The sequence below is a fragment of the Nansenia antarctica genome (assembly GCF_963989245.1).
Source record: "Nansenia antarctica genome assembly, chromosome: 13".
Taxonomy (NCBI): Eukaryota; Metazoa; Chordata; class Actinopteri; order Argentiniformes; family Microstomatidae; genus Nansenia; species Nansenia antarctica.
In genome coordinates this window covers 22,080,289-22,097,788 of record NC_137683.1, presented here as the reverse complement: position 1 = coordinate 22,097,788, position 17,500 = coordinate 22,080,289, and the positions used below count along the sequence as shown (strand labels likewise).

Sequence of the window (17,500 nt, the reverse complement as noted above, 5' to 3'; positions counted from 1 at the left end):
TCCCGGGTCCCTCACTGCTTTGTATGTGGAGCAGGACTGATCGGGACAGTGCTACTGTAACCCCCTCCTAGCCACAAATACCCCTTCCCCTCCCCCTCGCTGTGCTACTGTATTATCTCCTCTCCCCATGGCCTCCCCCCCCCCCTCTATCCCCCCTGCCAGTCGAGCAGCACCTGTACACCTGATGTATAACTGCTCATATGCTCCCCCAGCCCCTCCCTCCTCCTCCTCCACCCCCTCACACACACACCTCTTTTCTTTTCCTTTTTCTTTATGTTGATGAACAGCTCTCCTCTTGCCAGTGACTCTTGGTCAACGCCTTTTAATCCTCTTCTGGTCATAGGTGTCATTTCCGTTTCTGTGGGGAATGCGATATACAGCGTATAATGTTGAAATGTTTTTTTATTTGTTATAATTTTTTCATCCATGTTTCATTTTCTGTTTCTTTTTTTTTTTTTTTTTTTTCAATGATGTTTGTTAATATGATTAAGCAGTATGTCTGACATGTATAGCTGAAGTAAACACCTACATTAAGGACGCTGATCTTAAATGTTACTTTGCCATTGCTTTGGTTGCTATGAGTATCGTCGCCGTGTCGACTGGAGTTAAAGTGCCGGGCACCGTCCACACAAGCTTTCGTCGTATCCAAAGCTCTACTTGTGGTGATTTGTTAATATTGTAAATATTTGAAGTATCAGCAGATTATTTATTCATTGAGAGTTTTTGTGAAGCACATTGAGTGACAATCATGTTTTTTTGTTTTTTTTGGGTCATACTATTTCTTGTTTCTCAAACTCTGCATAATGTTGACCAGATGTAATGTAAGCCTTTTATTTATCTTGTATGGAGAAAAAAACAACTCAAACTTACAAATACATACATATCTATACAGTACATATCCACGTCTCACGTGTGTGTTTTTGATGAAAGATGTTTCATCTTTACCTTTTGGAATAGTTTTCAAATGTGAGGGTTGTCAATAGCTGTTCAATGGTTGGTAGCCAACAGCACCATCATTATTCTAATTCATTATTGTACAACTTGGTGTTCAGTTTTAGATTATTATTTTTAAAATGCAGTATGTCTGATTGCTAGAATTTAATATTGTCAACATGGTAATAACAGCCATACTGAATGCATGGCATCATGGGTTATAGTAAATCATCATATTGGTGTGAATCGAAACTGAGTTCATAGTGAAGAAAAAGCTTCAATGCAGAAAGAGGCAACACATTATTGGACTGGAATAAGTCTTGCGAGACTTATCAAAATAAGGCTGGATTTTTGTATAAATCTCACAGGATTTATCAAAATAAGCCTGGATTGTCCTTTAGCGACGTTGATGGAATACCCCCCTAGAAACTGTTCTTGGGTCAGTTTTGGGATTTTGGAAAGGTAGACTTCACCTCAGGGATGATGAGGTTGCCATGGCTTATATGCTGTAGTCAGGTCTGGGCTTTAGTGAAGACAGTTGCTAAGTGGGATCCTTAGAATGACTTAATCCTAACCTGTACCTTTCCCATAGCCTTTACCCTTACTGGTGAAACCGGGAACAAGTCGGCAACCAATCAAATTGTTCAGACTTTTATTCAGAACATTTTAAATAAATGTCAATGTTGTTGAGTGTTCGCTGGTCAGCCAAAATATTGCAATGCAATGGACTCGGTGAGTAATCCCCACTACTACCTACACTACACTACTTTACATTGTTAGCAGGCTAGGAGTAAAAGTCTGAATTTCATCCGCTGCTGACTTGTTCCCGGTTTCACCAGCTGTCACATATTCTATCTCAACTTTAATAATAAAATCATCCCAAAGATCCCAGTTAGACTTCACCATTTCGCAGGTGTGTCACGGATCTAGGCTGAACCCAAACGCAGACACAGGACACGCAGGTAAGAGTTAAGCAATGTATTTTATTGTTAAAGCTCCAGTGGATGGTGATCAGACAGGGCAGGCAGGGTGGGGTAGGGCAGGCAGGCAGACAGTCAGACAGGCAGAGGTCGAGCAGGCAGGCTGCTAGTCAGACAGGCTGGGGTGGGGCAGGCAGGCGGGCTGCCAGACTGGCAGGGGTCAAGCAGGCAGGCGGGTAATCAGAGGACAGGGGTCAGCAGGCAGGCAGAAGGTCAGCAGGTTGGGTATCTTTAGGAGTACAGGGAGAACAAGGGTTAGACAAGGGTAGACGGGCAGATAAGCAGGGTACAGAGCTAGAAACAGAGCACATGGACAAACGATGAATGGCGCAGATCCGGCGTCGACTAGCAGCAGGAACAGGGTATTTGTAGAGTGGAGTTGATTGCAGGATTGCAGACAGCAGACTAACATTTCAACCTGAACACACAATCCCTAGGTAATTATTGTGCAGTGTTCAAAATAAAAAAGCTGTGCTGGATGGAGAAGAGTCGTCAATGGCCTATGCTCCACTGGGAGTTAAGGGCCAAGTAAGTAAGTTCAAAATAAATGTATCCGGTGATAATCATGTAACGATCTAGTATTTGGAATGGGCACAGCTCATTTCAACCGCAAATGTATTCATTTCATATTTGGTCCAGGATCGGACATAGAAAGATTGTCACTGTTTTCCAGGGAGTCCTGGAATCCATAAAAGAAATGCAAAAAGGTAGCACTAGAGGGCAGTATTTCACCAGACTCTTCTATGAAAAGGTACACTAAAGGGCAGTCAGTCTTGAACACTCACTGAACACTTTATTAAGAACACTATACAAATACTGGGTAGGGCCTCCTTTTGCTCTCAAAACAGCTTCAATTCTTTTTGGTATTGATTCCAGAAGATGTTGGAAACATTTATTTGAGATTCTGGTCCACCATGACATGATTGCATCACACACTTCTTGCAGATATGTCTGAATCTCCCCTTCTACCACATCCCAATTGGACTTAGATTCAGATCTAGAGACTCGGAAGGCCACTGAAGAACTGTGAACTCGACTTTTGCTTTGTGACATGGTTATCATGCTGGAAGTAGCCATTAGAAGATGGGTACATTGTGGCCATGAAGGGATGCACATGGTCAGCAACAATACTCATAGGCTGTGGCATTCAAGCGATGATTGATTGGTATTAACAGGCCCAAAGTGTGCCAAGAAAACATTCCCCACACCATTACACCACTTCCACAAATGAGAAGGGTGTACAAGTGTTCCTACTAAAGTTTTCAGTGAGTGTTTTTGTTAGCTGCCTCTACTGTGGCATCCATCAAAACAGATGACATTGACTGCCAGTTAGTTCTCATCCAATTCGGAGCAGTGGACTTTAGTGATGGTGACAGCGTGATGCCAATCAGCAATATATCCAGCATGAATATTTGTTTTCAATACATACTTTTAACTGTCACTGAATAGTACTGTGTTCAGTGGAGGCACTGCAAGTCCCTAACGCGCCACGCGATGGCAGCAAAGACCAAAGTCTAAGCCTCGATTAACCTGATGAACCCAATCCTCCCAATGTAGGCTAATGTGCAAAGGACTTCACTGAAACTGTGATGCCGATGAGACGCATACATCACAGCACACCGTTAACTAGCTTTCAGTTTCCTGACCGGCAGAGGCTACACATGTATATATATATATATATATATATATATATATATATATCATTATATATATATATATCATTATATATGACATTATAATAATGTCAGAGCCGGTTTCCCATTAATAGTTATTAATAAGGCCGAGGTCATTCAACACGGGGATGCTGCTGCACCTGCAATGATGTGTTATGTGTTATTGATTAAAAAGCACTCTACTCTGCTATATTTAATATAAAGGTGTTTTTTATTGGTTTTTATAAAAACGCAACACCGTGTATACAATCAATTAATCAAACAATCAGACATTTAAGACATTTCATTCAACAACAACCAACATTAAACTAACTAAAGTGCTCAGTGTTCAGTGTATTGTCCAGTGTAGTGTAATGTTCAGTGTTCAGTGTTCAGTGTCCAGGTTCCAGTGTCGGTAGGAGGCAGGGGTAAAAAACCTGCCGGGAAAAAAATTCCCCTGCAGCCCTCTAGTTGTAGAGCGACTACTATCCAGTTTGCCCACCAGTGCAAAGCCGTGGCTCCCCCACCTCCCTCCCCCGAGGGACCCCACACACTCGACTCACCCGACCCGCCCCACCACCGGCGCATCCGGCCCAGCCCACCAGGCTCAGACTCCTGTAGCCCTTCACGAGGCTAGCCGGACCATGCGCCCCAGCGGCGGAGCAGATCGAGCACGCAGGCCGACCGGAGGCCCCCGAGGAGAGGCCCAGAGAGCTCGGCGCATGGCAGGCAAGCAGAGGCGAAAAACCTGTACACAGCTTATCCAGGGAAAAAGCTCCCTGGCTCTTCTCAGCTTGTTCCGGGCTGGGGGTTGGGGGTTGGCGGGTAGGGGACTGGGCCTGTAGCTGGGGGCCTGGAGTTGGGGGGGGGGGCCCGGAACAGGGGGTTTGGGGTCGCTGAGTTGGAACCTGGGGTTGGTGCTGGGGTGACGTGGTGGTTCCCGCCGGTCTCTGCTCCTGGGTCTGGAAGCCTGGGTAGGTGTCAGAGCTGGATATGACATGTGCCTGAAAAGATACAGGAGTGAGAGAAGGGAGGTGTGCATGGTTTGTGTAGTGTGCATTTTGGTGTCAGGCGGGTGATCAGTACTTCCCTGTGACCCAGTGGTGTTGGTCATCCTGGTGCTGGTGGTGCTGGCAGAGACGGCTGGTTCGGCTGTGGGTTGTGTGTGTTGATATTCTGGTGAGGGTAGGAAGTGGGTCAGTGCTGTGTACATGTGTAGGTGGTGGAAGGTGCAGTAAACTTCCCTGTTGGTGTTGTGCGCTGCTCCTCTCCTGGTCCTTGTGATGGTGATACTGCTGACCAGGGCTTGTGCTGGAACGGTGGTGAAGGTGATAGTGCAGGAACTGGTGGTGTAGTGAGGTAGGCCCGGGGTGGGGGGGGGTTGGGCGATGCGGCGCGGCATGGGGGGCGGTTTAGAGGATGACGTCCTTCCATCTCTCCACCCCCCACACCGCTCTTGCTTGATCCGGGTTATTTTTAAAGTCAACCATAGCATGGTCCCTGAGGAAGAGGGTGATTCTCCTCCTCAGGGTTGTCAGGTGGACGCTCTGTTTCTGATAGACCCTGATGTTCCTCGTCTCCCAGAGTACCTGCTTGACGGCGCTGATGATCCTCCACTGTTGTTGTAGTTGGGGGGTTGTGCACCCCCCGGGAGGACCATACAGGATGTTCTCGCCCGTCAAGCGGGGCAGGGTCAGCAGGCTGTTTAGGGAGACAGAGGGAACAAACAGGGCCCAGACCCGCCTGGCCACGGAGCACTCACAGAACAGGTGGTTAATGTGTTCTGTGTCCGTGCATCCGTGGGGGCATTTCTCAGTCGTTGCGATGTGCCGCCTATGCAAGAATTCCCTAGTGGGGAGACAACCATGAGCAGCCATCCAGGCAATGTCTTTTTGTTTATTGTTAGTACATTTATGATTAATGTTTTTCCATACCTGTTTGGAGTCCACGGCTGTGCTGGCCTTGGGGTGAGTAATGGTTTCCTTCGACCTTATGAAGGTCATAATGTCTTTGTATTTCCATGAGGCCAGCCCAGCCGCGGACAATCCTGTCTTGAAGGCAAAGTCCCTCCATATCTTGTAGACTGGAGGGGGGTCCCAGCTGTAGGGCACAGTGTGATTTATTGATGCGGTCACCCTGAGTGTCCGGAGGATGGGTGTGGCATAGTATATTTCAAAGAACCTGGCTTTCCTATCATTGTTGTTGATGTTGTTGATGAGGTTGGAGAGTCCCTGTGCCCTAATGATGTTTAGGATGTCTGGGACCCCTTTCCCCCCATTCTCCACTGTTTTGTACAGGGTGGTGCGTTTTAGTTTTTCCATCTGGCTCCCCCAGACAAAGGTAAACATGATCCTTTCGATGGTTTTGGATACTGCTCTGTCTGGGGGAAACACCCTGCCCAGGTAAAGGAGAATGGGAAGAACAATCGCCTTCAGGACCAGGATCTTGCCTGTCATTGTGAGAGGCCGTGCACTCCACTCACAGATCTTCTTTTGGACCTGGCGGATGGTCTCCTTCCAGCTGACGGAGGCTCCTCCATCTTTCTGGTAGGTGATCCCCAGCAGCTTAATGTTTTCCGTCTTTACAGGGAAGGAGGTTGCCAGGTTCTCCTGCCAGTGCTGCGACAGAAACAGCTCACACTTACCCCTATTGATCAGGGCGCCAGTGGCTGCACAGTAGTCCTCCACCACTTTCGTTGCTGTGGAAATGGAGCGACTATCTGTGCCGACGATGGTAATGTCGTCCATGTACGCCACCACCTTGAGCCTCTCCCCCCGGGCCCCTGGTAGAGGGTAGCCCATGATGTTGGGGGAGCTCCTGATCTTCCGTAGGAACGGCTCCAGGTAGATGACGTACAGTAGAGGGGCCAAGGGGCATCCCTGCCGTACTCCAGCTTTGATGGGGAAGGGGTCTGTATATTTAATATAAAGAGTGTGAAATGCATGTACAGTGGTCGTTCTCATCTTTCTCATCACGTTTTGAGCGGCAGGCAAGCCTACTATCAGGTGCAGTCCAGCACCACATCTCTCTTACATACGGTTCCTCAAGTGGGTTGTTGTCATATCCGACAGCCAATGAACGTCCTGCTTATGAGACCTGGAATATTCCTGGTCCAACAGAAAGCTCAGGAATAGAGAGAGAAACCCTCCTCTTTTACATAAGTGTAACCAATCAACGGTGGGCACTCATGAATAATAAATTATCCTGGCCCAAACAGAAGCTCAGGAATAGAGAGAGAGACCCTCCTCTTTTTACATACGCGTAACCAATCAACGGTGGGCACTCATGAATAATAAATGATCCTGGCCCAACAGAAGCTCAGGAATAGAGAGAGAAACCCTCCTCCTTTTACATAAGCGCAACCAATCAACGGTGGGCACTCATGAATAATAAATTCTCCTGGCCCAACCAGAAACTCAGGGATAGAGAGAGAAACCCTCCTCTTTTACATAAGCGTAACCAATCAACGGCGGGCACTCATGAATAAGAAAGATACGATTGTTTTGGGGAGTGACAGATGCAAAGGATACAGACGCTCGAATACTTTTTAATTCTACAATTGTAGTAAGAAATCGCGCCACTTACACTCGCCACTTACCTCCTTTGGTCGTTTTCCGACAAAGAATCTGTTCCCGATTTTTCAATATTTTTTTTGAAGAGTTGTGTGTGCGCCCAAAAGGCCTCTCGATGTGGATATTGATGTAGTGTGTCGTTGTTAGGGGAAAGATGCCGCAGCCCAAATCTCGGAAAATCGTAGTCCTGGGATACAGATCCGTGGGTGAGTAGACGTTGATTTTATCGTTGATTTGTTGTGCAGCTTTCTTTGCATTGTGTGTGGAAGTTCGACCGTATGCATGTGCTTCCGTGCATGATGAACGCTTTCCAGTTGCCAACCTACTACCAGAGCTCTCAGGTCTTCTGGCGCTGGCGTTTTCTCTGTGCACCACATGTACAAAAGAAGAGATTTGCTTGAGGCTGCATTCTCATTTTATGCATTCTCATTTTATGCACCCAAATTGTGGAATGCATTGCCAGTTTTTTACATTAGGGATGCAACCTCAGCAAATATTTTCAAGTGAAGACTAAACACCCATATTTTTAATATTGCCTTTAATTAAATGACTAAATGATGATTATATTAAAGAACTTAGAGCTGCAACGTTTGCAGGAAAAGTGCTATAGCCTACAAATAAAGGCTTTTTATTACAATGTCTCCTGCAGATAAGCCAGCATGTCACGACTTGGCTGGAAACTCACGTCCCTAGAATTGTTAGGCTACAGCAAGCGGGTGGAAACATCGAACTGCAATTGCATTAAACCGTTGTTTAATGCAATTGCATTGTATTATCACAATATAATATAATCATATGTAACGGTAAGCAAAAATGTGAATCTTTTCGGATAACTGAGTTGATGCAACAACGTCAGGTGGTCAGGTGTGTCGGACACCAGGGCTGCGTTCGTAAATTCCCTCTGAGAGCGCCGGAGCGCACACTGGGTTCAACGTCACAAAGGGACCAAGTAATTTGATTGGACACGGGGCATTCCATGAGTGCTGGTCCGATTTCCAGAGAGAATTTACGAACGCAGCCGATGAGTGGTGCTGATGCTGAGGCCGAACGCACAACGTCACGACTCACGAGACTGGCAAGGTGAATGTCATCTCTGGCATATTTCCCCCAGGCCTTGTAGCCTCTGCATGAAGAGAGACAGAGAGAAATTGCACGCCACGAGCTAGCAAATGACAGACGTAGGCCCACGGAAGTTACACCGTTACACTTTTTGTGTGTGAGATGTGAATTAATCTGAGACAGCGTAGTCTGCTCTCTCTCTCTCTCTCTCTCTCTCTCTCTCTCTCTCTCTCTCTCTCTCTCTCTCTCTCTCTCTGTCTGTCTGTCTGTCTGTCTGTCTGTCTGTCTGTCTGTGTCTCTCTGTCTCTGTCTCTGTCCCTCTCTCCTTCCCTCCCTCCTTCCCTCTCCTCTCCTCTCCCTCTCATAAAACAATTGGCTCTATTATGTGAGTGTGCATTAGAAGGCACACTTACTAATGACTCAAGAGAAAAGGAACTGTGTCCATGGGTTGCTGTTTAACCCATTCACAGTTCATGACTAGGCTTAATCTGTGTCTGGGTAAACACTCCTTCATCCAAACCAGATTAACTGGCTGTTAATTGCCTATCCCTATTGACGGTCTCCTCATAGCCCTCACGTCCTTGAATCGCCCTGTTTGCCATGATTCATAATAGTAACGTTGTGCTCTAGCTAGCCTATATTCTTCCAGAATAAAGCCTATAGCCTAGATAAGCCATTAGCCGTTGTGCTGTCTACTCTACAGACCCCATCAGAAGTTACCCCCCCACTGTGTAATACCACTCCTCCCGCCATAGAACATCTGTTAATTGGCATGTCTCCCTATCTGTGATGGAAACACACTGAATCTTTAAATATGGCCTGTGGTCTTACACTGTACTGTCTGCTTGTTAGTGCCCTGGTCATACAGATAGAACAGTTCTGTATCTTAAGCCCTATTCGGTTAGTATTATCTGGGGACCTCATGTAATCTATCATCACCTTTGGTCTTCAGTCGACGGCGTTCATGTCAATACAGTGGGCCTGCCTCCTCCTGCCTCCTCCCCGCTAGTCAGGGTCAGATCTCTGGATGAGCATGTGAGTGCCGCTGCATCAGACTCGGCATCAGGGCTGTTCCAGGGTCAGGTCAGGGTACAGTCAGAGAGAGAACTCTATGTTCAGAGTTCTATGGCGCAGTGGCTATTTATAGCCTAGCACCGAGGATGCGTGCATTCCTCCACGCAGGTTCATCAAAGCAACATCAACCTCGTTTGGAGATGTGTGTCACAATCAGTAGCCTACATAGTTTATACTAGCCAAACCATGTATCTATTCTGTGTAGCGTCTTACACTGATGTAGGCTAACACATTATCAACATTCCTGTGCCTGTGTGGCAGTCGTTCTCTCAGAGATTCATGTGCCCAGTGTGATGATGTGAAGCGTTTTAATTTCCTAGCGATCTCAATCTTCCCGTAGTGTAGGCTGTATGTGGTCTCTGGAGTACTGCTGTGAAATAATTAGCTGTGTGGCTGTCCTTCTCTCAAAGGCTTGCATGCCCTGTGTGACGTGAGGCATTCGTTTCCCAGCGATCTAAATCTTCTTGTAGTTTATGTAATGTGGTCTTTGGGAGTCCTGCTGCGACTAGTGAAATAATTAGCTACTAGGCATAGTTTTTGGACTGTAAAGAGGAGGATTATGGGTAAGGTAGCTTGAGATTTGTGTGTGTGCATGCGTGTGTGTGTGTGTGTGTGTGTGTGTTATAATGACGTGTGTGTGTGTGTGCGTGTGTGTGTGTGTGTGTTATAATGACTTGTGTGTGTGTGTGTGTTAGAATTACGTGTGTGTGTGTGTGTGTGTGTGTGTGTGTGTGTGTGCGTGTGTGTGTGTGTGTGTTATAATGACGTGTGTGTGCATGCGTGCATGTGTGTGTGATGGGAGCTGATGATGTGGGGCCTGTGGGAATGAGCTGTTCTGTCATTGGCGTGCTCCTGTTTTATTACCTTCTCCGTATGAGTGAGAGTTCACGTCTCCCCAACGCTGCCCGCGCTCCGCTCCGCTCGCCGTTGTTATAGCAACAGGCTGCAGGACATCTCCAGGGCCGAGTGCATGAGTGAACAGTGTTGGATAGGGTTTGTTTGCTAACACTTGTCCTAGTGAGGTTGTAGTACTACAGCAAACAACAATGCTGATAGTAGGATCCCCTGTCTGTGTCGTGAGATAAGAATAAGATTAAAGTTTATTGTCATTGAATAGAGCACAAGTACTGCCCCACACACACACACACACACACACACACACACACACACACACACACACACACACACACACACACTCACACACACCTGGGAACACCACCACTAGTGTGCCCTTGAGTAAGGCACTTAGCTCTAAATTACTCCAGGAGAGTGTCCCAGTAATCTCTAATTGTAAGTGTAGTCGCTTTGAATAAAAGCGTCTGCTAAATGGTTAAATTATATATGTGTGTGTGTGTGTGTGTGTGTGTGTGTGTGTGTGTACCCTCCTCTACAGGGAAGTCCTCCTTAACGATACAGTTTGTGGAAGGCCAGTTCGTTGACTCCTATGACCCAACTATAGAAAACAGTAAGTAGGCTTTATCTATGTCTGTCAATGCATTTGTGTCAAGTGTGTGTGTGTGTGTGCATGTGTGTGTGTGTGTGTGTGTGTGTGTGCGCGCTAGGTTGTGTTGGCAGGTGAGCTTAAGGCTCTTTCACTGTACGGGAGGTACAGAGCGAGAGAGAGAAGCCTTTTCCTGAATAAAACATTTGTGACAACAGCTGATGAAAGCGGGAGCAAGTCGGCAACCGTTCAGACTTTTATTCAGAAAAATGTTAATAAATGTCAACGTTGTTGAAATTCAGTGACACACTGGGCTAGTCAAGCCAACACATTCCAATGCAATGGATTCTTGTTCCCGCTTTCACCAGCTGCTGTCACGTTTGATTGGATTTGAATCCACATGCTCCCAGGACCAGGGAGATTTGGCTACTGTTCCTGTTCTGAAGCTTGATCGATTGGCCTCAGCTGCCAGGGTCCTCATTGATCATTCATGTGTGGAAACAATCCAAAAATAATCGTTCTTACGCACAAAATGTAAAAATGTCTATGTACAAGAAAAGTGTGATTCAGCAACTGCTATACGCCTGACTCAAGCAACCCTTGACATCTTGATAAATCTCCCATTTTGCTTTGAGATGAACATACTAGGGCTGCACGATTAATCGATTTTAAATCGAAATCGCGATTTGAAATGATGCGATTAGCTAATCGCAAAGCCTGCGATTTGCCTGCGATTTGTAAAATTTAAACCTTTATTTTACCAGAAAGTCACATTGAGATTAAAACCTCTTTTGGAAATTTGATCAGCACTCATGGAATGCCTCTTGTCCAATCAAATTACTTGGTCTCTTTATGACTTTGAACCCGGCGCTCTCAGAGCGAATTTACGAACGCAGGCATAGGTTGTGTCACGACAGTCAGTCCAATTATTATGAGACTTTGGGCTAACGTAACGGAGACAATTAGACACCACATGGCTTACTGGACGTATGATAAACGTTAGTATGTTATAATTGCGACAGGTAAGTGTACAATTTCACTATACTAACTGTACCAGCCAAGTGCATGTCGGTGCTGTTAGTCCAGCCTTAAACTTAGCTTAGCTAACTTGTAGTCTTTGAGACGGTAGCTTAGCTTAGCTACTCATGCTAACCCGGCGTTAAAGTACAGACACAGAGTTGACAGTCTCAGCAACCTGCGGGTTGGTGTTTATATAGTATAGCAGGCTTATGGATACATGGAAGTTAACTGTTCTGTTGTCAAACATGAATGTGTCCTGTATGCATAACCTCATACCATTCGTTCATACCAGCCGGCTTTAAAGACGCAGAGGTTAGCCTAGCCTAGCCTTGGGCTGAAGTATGTCACAGATTCCTAAGTCAAGGTGACGTGTGTCTGTGCTCCATAGTCAGAGACCACCATTCTATCATTCATCAGTTCGACTGTTGACCGAGTCATCTAGATGTGGTCCTTTCAGTTATAGTCACAGTGTATCCCCAAATGATCATTTTAATAGCTGGATCATCTTAGAAAGTAGCCACCTGTCTAGATGAGATGAGGTTATCATATATACAATTCATATCTTTTAAGTTCTCATCCTTGCATTAGAATTAGAGCAGTTAATAGTTTGATGGTATCATGTGGTAATGCTCTGTGAAAATAGATCACCTGCCAAGTATTTTTTGAAAGTACCTGCCCTTTTCCAAACAGCTTCCAATTAAGCTTTCCTAGATGGTTGTGTGAAACAAACCACCTGAGTCAGGTTAGTAATGCTCCATCACATGTTTTAATCTGAAGCTTGATTTTAAAGCAACCCAACTTTAAAGCAACCCAATGTAAGTTTAGTTCTTTCACTCGTAGCTCGGGCTGTGGGGGTGCTAGAGGAGGGAGCCTCTAAGTCCCCTGAAGACGTACAAACAAACTGCACGTTGATACGACCTTCCTAGCCGGAGATATGGCCACACTTTACAAAAACTCCCCCTTTTTTTTTTTTTTTTTTTTTTTTTGCTATTTAAAAAAAAAAAAAACGCAAATGAATCGCAATCGCGATATCTGTCCAAATAATCGCAATTCGATTTTTTCCCCAAATCGTGCAGCCCTAGAACATACTCATGGTTTACGCACAGATTTGTGTCAGGATTCACACATTCACACATTTCTACAGCTGTACAACACTGCTGGGTACAGAATTTGGTGTTGTGGTCTCACTCCCGGCTTATATTCCAGACATGGCGATCGATAGCGTTGTATCATTCCTCCTGGCTAGCAACGTTAGCATTGACATTCACCTCTTTGATTCTCAATCTCTCTCTCTTTCTCTCTCTCTCTCTCTCTCTCTCTCTCTCTCTCTCTCTCTCTTTCCTTCTCTCTCTCTCGCTCTCTTTCTGCCCTTTTCACAGCGTTTACCAAGACGATCACAGTGAACGGTCAGGAGTACCACCTCCAGCTAGTCGACACCGCTGGTCAGGTGAGCTCCTGTCACCCGGTGGTGATGATGTCATCTATGCATACATATGGGATCAGACTGAAGCACAAACAGGTCTTAGACCAGCCTAATGTAGACCTGAGTGTCAGTCAGTATCTGTCCTGCGCTTTGTATGAGTCCCCCATAGATGGCCAGCAATCGGTAGGTTGCCGGTTCGATCCCCACCCCAGGGGAGGGAGCCGTATGTGAGCCGGTGACTGGAACGGATCATCGCATACCACTTCCGTCGTGCCCTTGAGCAAGGCACTTAATCCCTAACTGCTCCAAAGGGTAGCGAAGATGGCTGACCCTGTGCCTCTGTTCCCCCTCGGGGGGGGGGGGTCTCTCGGTCCTTGTGCTCTGTTCAATGGCAATCAAGTTGAATCGCACCTTCTCTTAATATCGTATCATCATCGTTGTCTCTCTCCTTTAGGATGAGTACTCCATCTTCCCACAGACGTACTCTATAGACATCAACGGATACATCCTGGTCTACTCGGTCACATCCAACAAGAGGTAACGTAGCCCTGCCCTGCTCTCTTCCATACAGAACAATTCAACGATATGATTCATCCTCCCACCTTTCCCGTTCTGAGCAGAATAAAGCGGAATAAAAGCCTTGTTGTCTGAATGGTGGTCGTTTTTTTTCCGTTTTTTTCTACCTCTACCTCTTTAATAAAACATTCCAACGTCGTTGTACTTGTATTAGAGTGGGCTTAAACACCATGTGGAATCAATACACTCCCGGGGAAAAAACAACTCTTGCCCTCCTCTGCCTCCATTATTAAACGCTCGAAGGTTCTCGACCGCATACCAAGCCATAATAATCTTTGGTGAATATTTGATAACAAAACAAAAAAAAGGCTAGTGGCCATGAAGCCTGGTGTAGTAAGGAGACAGATATCTGTTACATAATAGCTATTCTCATCTCCCCCTCCGCCTTAGTTCACTAGAGTGTGCGACGTGCGTGCGCGTCTCTCTATACCCACACTATCTCTCTCACTCCTACTGGCTTCCTCTTCATCTCTCTCTCTCTCTCTCTCTCTCTCTCTCTCTCTCTCTCTCTCAAAGATAGATATAGAAATTAGAAGCAGTAATTTGTCCCGTAATACCTAACCTCTATGGGTTTGTATTACCACCCTGAACAGTATGAATTAGGCTGTTTGAGAGGAGCTTTGAATCCTAAGCAACCTGCCCAAAGCTATGTGCTGGCAACCTTGTTAGTGCATAGGTGAAGTTATTATAAGGATAAAGCCCTGTGATTACGTAACCCTAATATAATCTGAGTCAGGTCATTCCTCTCCTCAGCCCTCAACTTCCCAAGACAATTGATATGTCTAATGAGGGAATCATTTCCTTCAATAAGGCTTCATTTTAAAACCAATTTAGATCACACAAGGCGATACTGCTGCTGTAGTCACTTATTGTTCCTATAGCATAGATTGGTGCTACTTAGCTTTTAAGGCTGTAGAACTACACTGACTAGATATGATCAGCTGTTGAGTACTTTGCCATCTGATAGGCTATACCGTACAGTATTGACTTCTGTTGTGTAACAAATATAGCTCCTGATACGCCAGATCCTACTTCTTTAATACTTTTTCTTTTGTTTACCATTTGTGGCTGGATCTAGTGAAAAAGTCCTCAAGTAGGGCACGGTAGTTTCTTCCAGATTATAAAAGTGCAGATTGTAAACTTTCAAATGATGTGTCAAACATTCGTTGAAGAACATATGCTTATTTGAATGTACACCTCAAACCAAATATTGGAGAAACTTGCTCTGAATTAAAACACACACAAAACAGCTTCTAGTAGCAGGTAAAAAGGAACATCGCTATGAACATCTAACTGCATGTTTAGCACATCACAGCATGCTGATAGAACATCAATATGCTAAAGACCCATAACCACGTATAATTAAATGATCACACAGTCCTTGCTTTTGAACACGTCCTAAAACGTAAGTTTGTTTACAAGTCATGTATCACTTAAGCTCCGTGCACACCGCGGACCGTGACCCACCGTTCTGGCGCAACCTGGTGGGATGGACTTGACGTACTTCAACGTGCGATGCAGATGCAAAGCTCTACTCGTGTTGCTAGCGAAGTTTCCCACAGAAGTGGGGAAAAAAACATCAGATCAGATATATAAACGGGTTATTTTGATAAACTGGACACATTTTGTGAATATATATGGTTACTTTCTCGCCTGAAAACATATAAAAACTTCATAAAGTTAATTTAAAATGTAATAAATAAAATTACAGATTTTAGCCAATGGCGGCCAAAATTGAGGATTCAAAATCTGAGGCGAGAGCTGAGGCAAGAAACTACTTCCGGTTTACTTCCGGATCCAACGCAACGCAAAAAGCTGTAATTTTTTGACTGATTGCCGCACCCTGACGGTCAAGAAACGCAATGCAGAGCAAGGCAACTGATCAACGCAACGGCCCCATTGAGATGAATGACTTCTGGTGCAACGCATTGGCCCTGTGTGCACGCAGCTTTACCCAGTAGCCTACGGCAAACGATACAGTGAATCCAACTCACAAATCATTTAGTGATCCTAAAACTGCTGTTTGTTATATCGAGTGGGCACTTCAACACTTCAAATACAATATACAAAAAGCTGAAAACGATATGTTTTTTAATTATAGAAGCTTTCTGGTCATTTGCGCGACTTGAGAATTGCCGACATGTGGACCTTTTCACCCGACCGTGTCACATTTACCAGACACTTTTATCCAAAGCGACTTACAATTAGAGATTACAGGGACAGTCTCCCTGGAGTAACATAGGGCAGGTGGGATTTGAACTCATGACCTTCTGATCACCAGTCCAACAACCGACTAGGCCACCACTACCCACATAGTACTATTGATGCTGCACACATTCACTGTGTACATTGAGGACCAATCCTCAACTGTACTGCTTTTGAAAAGATTGATGGAAAAATAGACCCCTGATACATGACCTGGTCGTTTGTCAAACAGATTGAATTGATCGTCTGTTATTGTTGTTGTTTTTTTTGCAGCTTTGAAGTAGTTAAAGTAATCCATGAAAAGCTGTTGGATATGGTGGGTAAAGTACAGTAAGTATTCTCTCTCCTGTCAACGTGTCTGTCTGAACTGTAAGAATGTAGCGTTGAGCGTCACCGAATGACAGAATCTGAATCTTTCTCCCCACAGAGTTCCCATCATGTTGGTGGGAAACAAGAAAGACCTTCACATGGAAAGGTACGTTCTCTGACTGACTGAACACGGCACAGTACATTCTCTGACTGAACGCGGCACCCAGCTGCAGGAGCGGAGCAATGTTGGCTGTTTTTTGTTGTTGTTGTTTTTTTTACTGAAGTTTGTCATGTCTCTTAAATAACAGGGAGAGAGACAGAGAGAGAGAGACAGAGAGAGAGAGACACAGACAGACAGAGAGAGAGACACAGACAGAGACACAGGCAGAAAGACAGACAGAGAGAGAGACACAGACAGAGACACAGAGAGAGAGACACAGACAGAGACACAGGCAGAAAGACAGACAGAAAGAGAGAGAGAGAGAGACAGAGACACAGTCCGAAGAAGAGACAGAGAAAGACAGACAGAAAAGACACAGACAAAGAAAGACAGAGACACAGACAGAGAAAAGACAAAAACACAGACAGAGAGCGAGACAGAGCGTGTAGAAAAGGGGTGGTTCGGAAAACGTTTACGACTGTATCTGCCGCAGATTTATGAGCCCTGTCATAAAGGCTTCGTCATCCGGCTGCCACCCAGATGAAACTACATACCCTCTTCTGGCCAATGTCAGACTGGCCTGTATGTCAGTTAGTATAATCAGCTATAGCCACTCTGCTCTCGTGTCTCTCAGTGATGTAATCACTGGGGAACTCCCCTCAGAGGATTTGTCCTGTGAGACTGAGGATCGTATGTTTGTATAATCAGGCCACTGGGAGAAAAAAAAATCTGATTTGATTTTGAGTGTCTCAGTGATGAGGAATTAGTGTTGTAAGCTTGTCTGCGTGTATACTGTAGTGGCTGTATGTTCTTGAACTCTCCATTGACCACCCACACTCATCACAATCATACACACACACACACACACACACACACACACATACACAAGAGCTCAGCCTACACATATCAGGAACTGTGTTCATTATACTTTGAAGTCTTAAGTCATTATGGTATTACTAATGACTTTCTTTGATGTTTACGCACGTGCGCGCGCGCACACACACACACACACACACACACACAGTCACACACGAGGCTAGTTCACAGGCATCAGTAACTGTTTTACCAATTATAGTCATTGCTGATGGCTTCCTCT

At 45.3% G+C, this 17,500-nt stretch overlaps 1 protein-coding gene across 1 annotated transcript in view; it reads left to right on the top strand.

Moving 5' to 3' along the window:
- Positions 1-7,291: 7,291 nt before the first annotated feature.
- Positions 7,292-17,500, top strand: part of rheb (Ras homolog, mTORC1 binding) — a gene marked incomplete at both ends in the record, with an annotated part of 14,399 nt that continues 4,190 nt past the window's right edge. Inside the window, 6 exons of the mRNA XM_080543797.1 lie at positions 7,292-7,343; positions 10,664-10,735; positions 13,111-13,178; positions 13,609-13,691; positions 16,209-16,265; positions 16,363-16,410. Coding sequence (XP_080399923.1) covers positions 7,292-7,343; positions 10,664-10,735; positions 13,111-13,178; positions 13,609-13,691; positions 16,209-16,265; positions 16,363-16,410 — 380 coding nt within the window. The remainder of the gene's footprint in view (positions 7,344-10,663; positions 10,736-13,110; positions 13,179-13,608; positions 13,692-16,208; positions 16,266-16,362; positions 16,411-17,500) is intronic.